We start from the raw sequence: 13,349 nt of genomic DNA on the forward strand, positions 1-13,349 counted from the left end.
CTTAGCAGAAAACCTAGTAGATTGCAAGGTGGCATCAGCCACGTACTGGGCAGCTGCAAAAACCTTGTTGAAGTCTTGTTGACCTCTCAAGTCATCGGGAGGAATATGCTGTTGAAGTTGGCGAAGCCACAGCAGCATGGCTCTGGAGAAAAAGGAAGCCGCTGCAGAGCTTTTAGTGGCCCAGGAATCAGCGGTGAATCCTCTTTTGAGCATTTGCTCAATGCGCTTGTCCTCTGGGCGGAGGACTTCCTCCGCCTCGCCTGGCACAGCCGCTGCCGAGTGAAGAATCTTGACAGGTTCATCCGGTTTGGGAAAGGATAGAAGCTCTTCATAGGAAGAGGAAAGTTTGTACAACTTTCTGTCCTTGGTGGAGGGATTAAGGCCAGAGGCTGGAAATTCCCACTGTTTGAGTAAAGCATCTTTAAACAACTTAGGCATAGGAATTACCTCGTTATCCTCCTGTTCCTCTGTGAAGTAAGGTAAATTCTCCTCCGGGGGATCAGTGGAAGTGGAGGCTTGTTTCTCCTGGGCCGCTAATCCCGTAGAAATTCTAGCTTTGAGGAGGAGAGATTTGAATAATTGAGAAGGAAAAATAGTAATAGGAGGAGGAACCTTTATTTGGGATTCCTCATCATCTGATAGGCCTTGAAAGGCATCCTCATCATCCTCTATATCCTCATATTCATCCTGGGAGGAATCTGAATCATCCTGAATAGGAGCTCTGACCGCTGGGGGAGAACCCAAGGGGCGGGAGGAGCGAGAAGGAGGAAGAGGTAAGGGAAGCTCATTGATGGTGGAGAGTTTGGCATCAATGGCTTTGGACAACACAGCAAAAATAGACTGGAACTCAGGAGGTAAACTGGAAATGTCAGCAGAAATGGCAGAAGAATCCCTAAAGGCCTGGGAGGATCCTGGCTGGGGGGAATCTTCAATAATATCTGGTTCCTCTGGACCTATGCCCCATAGGTTAGGTTGGGGTCTGTCTAGGTTTGGCTCATCCAGAGATAACACAGGGACCCCAGAAGGAGGCAGACTAGAAGCCTCTGGGGGGTCTTGACTACTGATTACTTGGGCCTGCACTTTCAAACGTTTTGCTGATTTGTCATGGATTTTTTGTAGGGCTAGGTCCCTTCTCTTCTCGGCCCTGGTGACCTTGGTCGGGGGGCGGGCCCCTGGAGAAGAGGAGGAAGAGGCCTGGGGGATACTAGTAATTTCATCGCCTGTAGGCCTGGCCTCTCTGGGACCTTTAGTTGTGCCTCTCTTGGGAAAAGTAGCCATAGTCTGACAATTAACAGAAGACAAGGCTGAGCCAATAACTGAATAATAAGGAGAAGAATTTCAAGGACTTCCCAAGAGGAAAGGATCCTGCTTCGAGGCCTCGAAGCTGCTGAAACTTGAGGACAATCTGGGCAAACCCAGAGTTCGTGCCCCCAAACCCAGCGGGGCCAGCCTCCCTAAACTTTATAATTAAGTAAACCAAGGCACTCTGGTTGGAGGCTTAGCCGGTGGAGAATTTAGCCTGGGACCCCCAAGGCCCGCTCCGGGATCCACGCGGTGGACTGAGGCCTACACGGCTGGCAGGGGGCCAACACGAGAGGCCTAGATTTAAAAAGGGCGCGAAGGCCTTCGCGCCGAAAAAGATCGCTGCGTAAAATTTCTTAAAGGGGAAGCGATCGACTAAGTCCAGGAGACTAGAAGGCGTCTCACTCCGCAGGAGGTATTTCTTAAGCCCTTAAATATTTTTGTATACAATAATCATCAATAATTCAATTGGTAAATACTTGCACCAGGACCTCCAGGCCAAAGGATTAGAAGAATCCACAAGCGGCCGCAGGAATCGTAACCGGCAAAACCGCCGGGGGAAAACGAAACCGCAACTTCTCCCAAGGAAAAAAGCCTAGCCGCTTTTTTTCTTTTTTTCTTTTAAACGGCTGGCGCAATTAGTGCAAGTAAATAATAAAAGACAATAATCTTACTACTTTTTGAAGGAAAAGATCGAAGGGAAGGTGTTAGAATGTTGAACGAGCTATCACAATACAACCGCAGGATATGCGAACTGAGCGAATTCTGGGGAAGGGGCGGATCCGGCAAGCTTTTTTAATACTAGGCTCAGTTCCACCGGATTGGACATGAGCAACCCATGTGACTGCTGGACCCGCTCCTTCAGTACGGAGAAGATGATGGGATCTCAGGTTACCTGCTCGTAAACAGCCCTCCAACCTAAGAGACGAATGCTTAATTAAATATTAGATTTGTAGGAGTATGAAATGCAAACTCAGGAGAAAGTGCTTCAGCGTTTGACAATCCTTCAGAGACAGACCTGCAAAGTGATTCCTAAGCCGGAGGTGTAAATGTGTTAGTTCTTGGCTTGGATAAAGGCTGAAGAGGCAGAACTAATTTTATGATCTTTTGATACGATTATTGCCTATGTTAACCTGAAGTAGAATTGTGATTTAATAAAAATACATTTTTGCCCTGTGCAACCGTTCAAAGGCACTTAACATGGCACTTAAATCCCTAAAGAGATGGATGTCCTGAAGGGATTTTGAGAGCACGGGTGGTCCTTGGTTTTATTTAGGGACAGTTCAAAGATGCGACGGCACTGAAAAAAGTGACTTATGACCATTTTTCACGCTTCGTTGCAGAATCCCTGCGGTCACCTTATCAAAACTCGAACATTTGGCAACTGACTCATATTTATGACAGCTGTAGGGTCCCTGGGCCTGTGGTCACCTTTTGAGACCTTCTGACAAGCAAAGTCATTCGGGAAGCCAGATTCACTTAACAACGGTAAATTACTAACTTATCAACTGCACCGATTCATTTAATAACTGTGGCATCACCTCGAGGCTTGACTACTGCAATACTCTCTACATGGGGTTACCTTTGAAAAGTGTTCGGAAACTTCAGATCGTGCAGAATGTAGCTGTGAGAGCTATCATGGGCTTTCCTAAATATGCCCATGTTACACCAACACTCCGCAGTCTGCATTGGTTGCCGATTGGTTTCCGGTCCCAATTCAAAGTGTTGGTTATGACCTATAAAGCCCTTCATGGCATCGGGCCAGAATATCTCCAGGACCGCCTTCTGCCGCACGAATCCCAGTAACCGGTTAGGTCCCACAGAGTTGGCCTTCTCCGGGTCCCATCGACTAAACAATGTCGTCTGGCGGGACCCAGAGGAAGAGCCTTCTCTGTGGTGGCCCCGACCCTCTGGAACCAACTCCTCCTTGCCTTTCGTAAGCTCCTTAAAACCCACCTCTGTTGTCAGGCATGGGGGAATTGAGATATTCCCTTCCCCCTAGGATTACAAAATTTATGCATGGTATGTTTGTATGTATGATTGGTTTCTTAAATTGGGGTTTTTAAACTACTTTTAATATTAGATTTGTTTATATTGTTTTTTATTGTTGTTAGCTGCCCCGAGTCTACGGAGAGGGGCGGCATACAAATCTAACTAATAAATAAATAAAATAAATAAATAAGACATGTTGTAAAATGGGACCGAACAACTCGAAACAACTCTCCTGCCTGGCATAGGAAATGATGGGCTTAATTATGAATGTAAGTTGAGGGCTTCCTATACACTTCAGGAACACGGAAATGTGTCCCCCTGTTCCTGTAGCATCTAAAAAAGCTTAAGACACAGGCCCTGAAAACCAAATTAAAGATATGAAATGGAAAATTATGGAAATCGGGAGAATGTTTTTATCAGTCTCTGTCAGAACAAGGGGGGGAAGATAGTCTACAGCTGGCGTTTAATTCCAATAAGAACAGCATATGCCTCTCACACTCAACTCAACAAAAAGTTGCAGAAGTGGTGAATATGGGTCCGTGGTGGTGAACCTATTGCACGCGTGCCATCTGGGGCACATGGAGCCGCATTGGAGGGCATGCAAGACTTGGCCCTGCATCAGCTCCACCGCGGGCACTGACTTTCGGCCTGCAGGAAAGCCGTTTCGTCCTCCAGAAGCTTCCCGGAAGTCCTGGAGGCAAAAAACGGCACAATGGGCAAACCGGAAGTGCGTTTTTGGAACTTCTGGTTTGCCCATTAGGGCATTTTTTTCACCTACCAGGCTTCAGAAAGGCCTGTGTGCATGCACGGGGGGGGGGCAGCGCAGGAGGGGGCATGTGCATATATGCTAGCACACCCACACACACCCCTTTTGGCACATGAACCAAAAAAGGTTCGCCATCACTGATATAGGTAGTCCTCAGTTACAACAGATGACTTAGTGGCAAAGGTACAACAGCCCTGAAACAAGTGATTGATGACCCTTTTTCACAGTTACAACCCAGCGGCGAGTGGCTGCCGGCTTTGCAACCCGTTTGCTGAGTGCGCTTCGCTGCCTGCTTCTCTCAGCGGAAACAGAACTTCTGCCTTGCAAACTAGGCCAGGAGCATGGAAAGGCCCAGAAATCACCCGGAGTCCTTCGGGACTTGGGCAGCATAGGACAATTAATAACTAACTAACTAAAAATAAACAGCCGCGGAGGGTCAATTCCATCTGCCGTCCCTGACCAGCTGGGCTTAAGGAAGCAGAGAAAGAAGGGTCAGGATAACAACCCAGGCCCACGTCCACCCACGCAGAGAACCTGCCAGAGCTACCAACACCGAGGAAGAGTCCGAACTGCCAGCCAGCCACCCCTGGGACAACCTTTGCGGCCTCCCCATGAGGACCCGGATTGTGGGGGCAATCTGTCCCGGGGTCACCTACAAAGAGGCTCACTTAACAACTCTGTTACTAACTTAACAACTGCAGTGATTCACTTAACAACTGTGGCAAGACATGTCATAAAATGGGGTGACAACTCACTTAGCGAATGTCTCGCTTAACAACAGGCCGGGCTCAATTTTGGCCCTAAGTCGAGGACTATCTGCCTGGTGTGGATATTTGAAGAAGCATGCTGTTCTGGAAGTATCCACAGAAGCAAAACTCCTTTCTAATCAAAGAGCAGAATGCACCCCACTATTACACATCTTCAAGGGAGTAATTGCTAAATTACATAATAAGGAACTTTTTATATTTTTACTTCTAGCAGCTAATTAATAATTGCTCAACAGTGGAAGTTCCTTGATGATTTAATGGCTGTGAAATGGCATACTAAATATAGTCAATTCTTGTTCTTAAAAAAAGTTACTGATAAAATTTGAATATTAAATACACAGAAGAATCAACTGCATTTTTATTGGATCTATCTCTCTATCTCTATCTCTATCTCTCTTTCTATCTCTATCTCTATCTATCTATCTATATGTATGTAGATTGTTCTGAGTTCGAGTTTTGCCCCATGTTCATCAGGCTGAAGTTTCCAAGTTTCGTGCTGTTGTAAAATGGATTTTACAACAGCACGAAGCTTGGAAACTTCAGCCTGATGATGGTGGATGTGATTTCACCGAAACGTCGCATAAACATGCAAAATATTACACAGGGCAAAACCCGAACTCAGAACAATCTCGAAACGTCGGTTTTGTTTCCCTTCCTAACTATTAGCTTGGAATAATAGTTGTTTAGAAAAATCTGTTGGCTTATAAAGAGAATTTCTTAAATTCACAAAACAAATCACATTTTGCACCTTATTCCCAGCTGAGTTTTATTCCTGCCTTTGTTTAAGTACCATAATGTATCTATTATTTCCTTTTCCTGCAATTTCCTGTATCCCTCTAAGTACAGCTGAGAAACAGAATCCAGAATGAATACTTGTCAATCCAAAGTGCTATGCATTTGTCCCCCTACACAATATGTGTCGTTTTAAGCCTGTTTTCCTAGAAACCATAGAAGCACATTTACAAAAAATAAAATAAAAACATAACAAAGCAGTAAAAAGTCATTTGAACAATAAATATTAGAATTTGTTGCAAAAATTATTTCGGCAGCCAATGGAAAACACCAATTGGATAAAAAACCAGCCAACAACAACAAAAAGCCAAAACAAAAACAGATTTCTGCAACATCTCCAAGAAGAAAAGATTCCACAAAGATCTAGTCAGAACATTTTAAATCTTATATTCCCCAATGGTAGAATTTGTCTCATGTCTGCAGTTTTCCATTATTACAGAAACTTGAAGCTGGGAACCCAAACTTTTGAAGTTCAAAATTTATAGTGAAACCGTAGAGAATCATTTAATTTTTTTGTAAAGAAAATAATAATATAAAATGCAAAAAAATGCATGTTTGGGGAAAACATCTCTCATTTATTTGATTCAGTACAGAAATGGGGCAGAGCACGCTTTTAAATAAATGGATGCAAAACGGAAAACGGCCCAGTTTCTCCATTATATAAGAACATAAGAAAAATATATCTGAGGCTGCCAAACATTCATTCATTTCATGAACTGATTTCTGCCGCACGTATCCCAGCGACCAGTTAGGACCCACAGACTGGGTCTTCTCCGGGTCCCGTCAACTAAACAATGTCACTTGGCGGGACCCAGGGGAAGAGCCTTCTCTGAGGCGGCCCCGGCCCTCTGGAACCAACTCCCCCCAGAGATTAGAATTGCTCCCACCCTCCTTGCCTTTCGTAAGCTTCTTAAAACCCACCTCTGCCACCAGGCATGGGAGAACTGAGATACTCTTTCCCCCTAGGCCTTTACAATTTTATGCATGGTATGTCTGTATGTATGTCTGGTTTTACAATAAGGGTTTTTAACTGTTTTAATATTGGATTGTCATATGCTGTTTTACTACTGTTGTTAGCCGCCCCGAGTCTATGGAGAGGGGCGGCATAAAAATCCAATCCAATCCAATCCAATCAATTCTCTCCGTGTCAGCCAGAAGGCAATTCAGATCCTGAGTTGGGTAAATGATGCTGCTTTTTTGCAAAGGCTGGTGATGCAAAGATAGACTGCGTCTACACACATAGGTTCAGGTTTAGCTTTTGCATCTCATTTGGGGATCTTCCTGCCTTTCCCTTAATTGATCTGATTTTTTCAAAAAGCTAGTAGGTGACCCCCAGTTTTCTGTGATGCGAGAACACCTCTACCACAACATTTTATGATTTTGCCAAGTGTGAATCCAATCCAGGAAAAAGCCCCAGACGCCCTCAGCAGCTGGGGCATCCCTGGACCCCTTGAAAAATTTTGCTTAGCAGATACAATTTTCGGTTGCAAAATGGTTGATAGCAGTTGCAACCATTTGCAAAAGTTATTTTTAACATTTTCTATAATTTAGGGGTGACCTAAAAATTATGAACAAATCCACCTACCATTTATCAGCCAGAAGGCTCAAATCTTGGAAGCCGCCACTGACACTTGCTCAACAACTTTAACAATCATTCCTAATGGAAAGCCAAAGGGGCTGCTGAGCGCCCAGACAGAGGAGGACATAGAAAAAGCCCCCGGGGGGAAAGTGCTGGACTTTGGGCTGGCATGTGGCAATAGACACTCTGGAACAGGATTTGCACCCCACATGGCAGCTGCTCAGAGCCTCTGGATAAATGGGGCACAGAACTCTCACCTCAAACGGGGGCCCCTAGGCACGGCCGGCTCTAAGCTAAGCATAGGTGACCCGTGTAGTATCCAATTCTTTTCACATAAACAATGCTGTGTTGCAATGATTACACTCGTATTTGAACACAGAGTCTTTCCAACATTCACATTTCATTGCATTTTTTTAATCTGGGGGAATTATTAATATACATTGCGAGTAGTGATGGGCGAACCCAACGGTGTTCGGGTTCGGCAAGTTCGGACGAACTTTACGCAAAATTCGGCCGAACCAGAGCCGAACCTGAACTCGAACCCGAACGGGGAACCCCTCCCATGAAGAGATTCTCAGGGCGGAGGTTTGACGTCACCGGCAGGTTGCTAAGGACGCCAAGGTGATCACTTCCTGGATTCCATGGAATCCAGGAATTGATCACCTGGGCATCCTTAGCAACCTGCCGGTGACGTCAAAGCTCCGAACGCCAAACACAACCCGAACTTTGCCCGAAGTTTGAACAAATTTCGGGTTCATGTTCGGCATACCGAACACCGCAAAATTCGGTACGGACCCAAATTGTGCAGGTTCGGTTCGCCCATCACTAATTGCAAGTCCTTGTCGGATATGCCATGCACTCGCTCGCTCACTCAGTCAACCCATTCAAAGGGGGGACCACTAGGGCCCATCCAACTCTGGGCCCCACCATACCCGCTTATGGTGAAGCCGGCCAGGTAGAGCAAAGGGGATGGATGAGAAAAACGGAGGTTACTCACCCTCACAAAGCTGGCCGGGAACCAGCCCTCCTCGTCGTCGATCTGTCCCCACCACCAGTCCTTGTTGGAGGCATCGAGCACCTTGATGACGTCTCCCGCTTTAAACGCCAACTCCCGGTTGGCCATGGTGACGTGATCCCATACTGCCTCGGCACTGACAATCGAACCGCCACTGATCAGCTGGAAAGACAAAGACAAGGCCCGTCAGCCCCCTCCTCTTGCCCCCTCCTCCCCTGCCCCCCCTGTGCCTCGCGCCCGGCCCCTCCCTTTTGAAAGAACACCAGGGGGGGCAGCTGGGCAGGGAGGTTCTGTTCCCAAATGATGCCACGCAAGTCGTGTCCCCAGGGAAGGTCTTCTCTCCATAGGATTTTCTCTGCCGGACTAAGGCAGGTCTCAGTTAACCTCCGTTTATTTAAAGGCGTTCAAAATGACAATGCTTTGGAAAGAAAAGTGATTTGTAACCGATCTTCAGGCTTAACAACCGCTGCAATATCCCAGATTCAAACTTATGACCCCTGACATGCATTCACAATGGTCACAACGGAAGTCTTGTGATCAGCACCTGCAACCAGCTTCTCACAAGCCAAGTCAACAGGGAAGCCAGATTCGCTTAACAACTGCAGCGATTTGCTTAACAATGGTGGCAAAAAAAGATTGTAAAGTTTTATTTATTTATTATTTATTTATTATTTAGATTTGTATGCCGCCCCTCTCCGCAGACTCAGGTATGTAACAGCCCGGGGAATGGGAAATCTGGTCACTAATTGGGGTCACAGGTCAAGGGGTGCCATTATCAGCTGCCAGTGAAGACAGGTGCCCAAAGCCCCATGTTCAGCATCTATCCCTGCATCCCGAAAGCTGCCCAATCAGGGTCCCCACCGAGCCTTCTCTCTCTGAAGATCTGACATAACAGATGAAAGAACGTCTTTCAGATGAAAGAATGTCCAGAGACAAGAAAATATTGGAAAAAAATAAATAATTGGTTGTGTCAAATAACAAATACAAAAATGGAATGTACACCAGAGTTTTTTCTACTGGGTATTATGAGAGGGACTTATCCTAAAAATGTAAACTATTTAAGCTTGCATATAATAACAGCGGCAAGGATTGTATTTGCACAGAACTGGAAAAACCCGCAAATACCTGAAGACAACGAGATCATTAAGAAAATATACGACTGCGCAGAGATGGACAGATTGACAATGGAACTCAATAATCGAAAAGAATCGGACTACCATGAAATCTGGACAAAATGGTACCAATGGACACAAAAAAAAGAAATTCAAACTAAACATTGAAACAAAACATCAAGAAATCTAAAAGCAATCCAAAGATAATGTTGATAGGAATGTACAGTGATCCCTCGAGTTTCGCGATCTCGATCTTCGCGAAACGCTATATCGCGATTTTTTAAAAAATATTAATTTAAAAAAAACCACTTCCGCGTTTGGCTTCGGGAGTCAGCTGGGAAGCGGCGCGGCTGTTTTAAAAGGTCGCAGCCGGCCTGGGGGGCTTCCCAGCAGCCCCCAGAACCCCCAACCTGGGTCTTCCCGGCCGCCCACGCAAAGGGGAAACCCCGGCTCCTCGCTGATGCCCGCCGCTCGCCCGCCCGCCAGCAAGAGGGGAAGACCCAGGGAAGGTTCCTTCGGCCGCCCAGCAGCTGATCTGCTCGGTAGCGCAGCAGCAGCGAGGAGCCGAATCGGGGTTTCCCCTTTGCGTGGGCGGCGGGGAACGCAAACTCCACCATCTACGCATGCGCGGCCATAGAAAAAAGGGTGCGCATGCACAGATGGTGTTTTTACTTCCGCAACCCTACATCGCGAAAAATCGATTATCGCGAGGGGTCTTGGAACGGAACCCTCGCGATAATAGAGGGATCACTGTATATATGATGCAGATTCATCTGTAAATACGATCATGCATTGTTTTTTTTAAAAACAGAAACATTTAATAAATACATTTTTTTTCCAAACAAAGAACGTCTTTTGCATCATATAAAAAAAATTGGGTAGGTGGGGAGGGAAAAAAGAGTGCAATAAAAATGAAGCATTCCACATGAAACCAGGATACTGAATATCAGATGGGAATGGGAGGGGGAACAGAATAAGCTGGCTAGTTGTTTGCCGAAAGCCTCAACAGACTCACTCCTGGCAATGGGGAGGTTTAATTAGTTCTTCCATTTTCTACCATCAAATGCTAAGCAACAGTAAGTAAGAGTACAAGCACTATTCATATCCACGCAACACGCAGGAGAAGAACAGGTGGGGAGGGGAGTTAAAGGAGGCATCAGTTTAGAATCATTATGTAGACACAACAGGACTAAGTCACACACACACAAACACACCCTTGAATACCACCGACTCTTAGCCAGCTCTAACCAAGGGTTAACTGAGAAGATTTCCGTGTAGAGGCTCTAGCAATAAACCGGTATTTTGGAACATCTGCTTTTGGACCTGAGGTTTTGTTTCTTTGTTTTTTTGCCTCTGACATAATTTTACATAATGAACAAATCTTAGTCTTATGAATCTTCACGCTAGTTCAAACCTCATTTCACTTTAAGTTAGGAATATGTGCCCGGTGGCTTAGAACCTCAGGCGTCACGTGTTTATACCACAGATCTCTGCAACATCAAGAGCGTAAGTGCCTCTCAACATCTCAACTGGTGTAGGAGAAATAGCCCTCTTGGAAGACCCCCTCCTCACAGCCCCTCTTGAAGAAGGGAGCAGAAGGCCAAGCGTCCCAAAACCCTCTCCTCTTGGGATGCTCCAAGACAGAATCAGTTTGTTCTTACATGTCGACTGGATCTCTCATTGATAAGTATCCATCCCTTATTTCTTGTCCTGCCCTCGTGAGTTTTGGAGAATAGGACAAACTGCTGTTCTCTGTGACAGCTCATGAAACATTGGAAGATTGCTACCAAGTCATCCCTGGTCATCCTTTTCACTAGACTACACATGCCCAATTCCTGCAATTGTTCTTTGTAGGTTTTGGCCTCCAGTTCCCTAATCATTTTTGTTGCTCTTCTCTGTACTCTTTCCAGAGTCTCAAATATATATATATATTATATTGTGGTGACCAAAACTGGATGCAGTCTTCCAAGTGTGGGTCACCAGTGCAGTATAAAGTGGTACTAACGCTTTACACGCCTTTGATATGATGCACTGTGGGAGGATATGGAAGGAATGCAAAATGCAGCTACGACAGCAATCATGGGCTCTCCCAGATATGCCCATGACACATCAACACTCCGCAGTCTGTATTGGTTGCCGATCAGTTTCCAGTCTCAATTAAAAGTGTTGGTTATGACCTATAAAGCCCTTCATGGCATCGGACCAGAATACTTTCGGGACCGCCTTCTGCTGCACGAATCCCAGCAATTGATTAAGTCCCACAGAGTTGGCCTTCTCCGGGTCCTGTCGACAAAACAATGCCGTCTGGCGCGCCCCAGGAGAAGAGCCTTCTCTGTGGCGGCCCCAACCCTCTGGAATCAACTCCCCCCAGAGATTAGGACTGCCCCCACCCTCCTTGTCTTTCTCAAACTCCTAAAAACCCACCTTTGTTGCCAGGCATGGGGAAATTGATTCCCCTTCGCCACTCTGTTTTATGTATGGTTTGTTTGGATTGTATGAATGTTTTTAATCAAGGGTTTTTAACTGTTTTGCTTTTTTAATCATTGGATTTGTATTTTGTAGTCCTGTTGTGAGCCGCTCCGAGTCTTCGGAGAGGGACGGTATACAAATCTAATAAATCTAATAAATCTAATAAATAAAATAAATAAAATAAATAAAATAAATAAAATAAATAAAATAAATAAAATAAATAAAATAAATAAAATAAATAAAATAAATAAAATAAATAAAATAAATAAAATAAATAAAATAAATAAAATAAATAAAATAAATAAAATAAATAAAATAAATAAAATAAATAAAATAAATAAATAAATCTAATAAAATAAATAAAATAAATAAAATAAATAAATAAATCTAATAAAATAAATAAAATAAATAAAATAAATAAAATAAATAAAATAAATAAAATAAATAAAATAAATAAAATAAATAAAATAAATAAAATAAATAAATAAAATAAATAAAATAAATAAAATAAATAAAATAAATAAAATAAATAAAATAAATAAAATAAATAAAATAAATAAAATAAATAAAATAAATAAAATAAATAAAATAAATAAAATAAATAAAATAAATAAAATAAATAAAATAAATAAAATAAATAAAATAAATAAAATAAATAAAATAAAATAAATAAATAAAATAAATAAAATAAATAAAATAAATAAAATAAATAAAATAAAATAAATAAATAAAATAAATAAATAAATAAATAAAATAAAATAAATAAATAAAATAAATAAATCTAATAAATAAATAAAATAAATAAAATAAATAAAATAAATAAAATAAATAAAATAAATAAAATAAATAAAATAAATAAAATAAATAAAATAAATAAAATAAATAAAATAAATAAAATAAATAAAATAAATAAAATAAATAAAATAAAATAAAATAAATAAAATAAATAAATAAAATAAAATAAATAAATAAAATAAAATAATTAATAATAGATAACCTGCTATAGAGTTTAGCTGGCACTACTAAACTTTTTTTATTGCACGTTTCCCCCAAAAAAATGGCAACAGGGAAAGAACACTTGAAGAGAATGGCAAGACAAGGAAGAAGGGATGGAAACTAAGCCAGGAGAGACACAACTTAGAACTAAGCAAAAAATCCCTGACAGTGAGAACAATTATGGAATTAGTTGTCTTGAGATGTTGTGGGTGCTCCATCCCTGGAACCTTTGAAGAAGGGCCTGGGTGGGTCCACTTATCTGAAATGGCAATACAGGGTCTCCTGCTTCAGCAGGGCTTGGATTAGAAAGACCCCCCCTCCCAGGTCCAGTCCCGTCAAACTCCGTTACTCTGTTATCACGTTATTCGTATTATCAGGTCTTGCCAAGCACAGAAATTGATTCCTCTGAAGCCCTCGGTGGACTTCTTGCCTACCAGTTCCTTACTCCTTTCCCCCATCCTTCTGCCTCTCCAGGTTTCTCCCCTCTCTTTCCTTCAGTGATTTCAAAAGGGAAAATGTCGGGAAAAGTTGTCCCCATTACTTATTCACAAGCTCTGTT

General features: G+C 42.9%; 1 protein-coding gene across 3 annotated transcripts in view; it reads right to left on the minus strand.

Moving 5' to 3' along the window:
* ARHGEF9 (Cdc42 guanine nucleotide exchange factor 9) overlaps positions 1-13,349 on the minus strand; it is a 261,555-nt gene that overhangs the window by 93,488 nt on the left and 154,718 nt on the right. For all 3 annotated transcript variants that reach the window (XM_070759694.1, XM_070759696.1, XM_070759695.1), the window contains one exon: positions 8,196-8,375. In XM_070759694.1, the coding sequence (XP_070615795.1) occupies positions 8,196-8,375 (180 nt within the window). The remainder of the gene's footprint in view (positions 1-8,195; positions 8,376-13,349) is intronic.

Source organism: Erythrolamprus reginae, chromosome 8 (genome assembly GCF_031021105.1).
Source record: "Erythrolamprus reginae isolate rEryReg1 chromosome 8, rEryReg1.hap1, whole genome shotgun sequence".
Classification (NCBI taxonomy): Eukaryota; Metazoa; Chordata; class Lepidosauria; order Squamata; family Dipsadidae; genus Erythrolamprus; species Erythrolamprus reginae.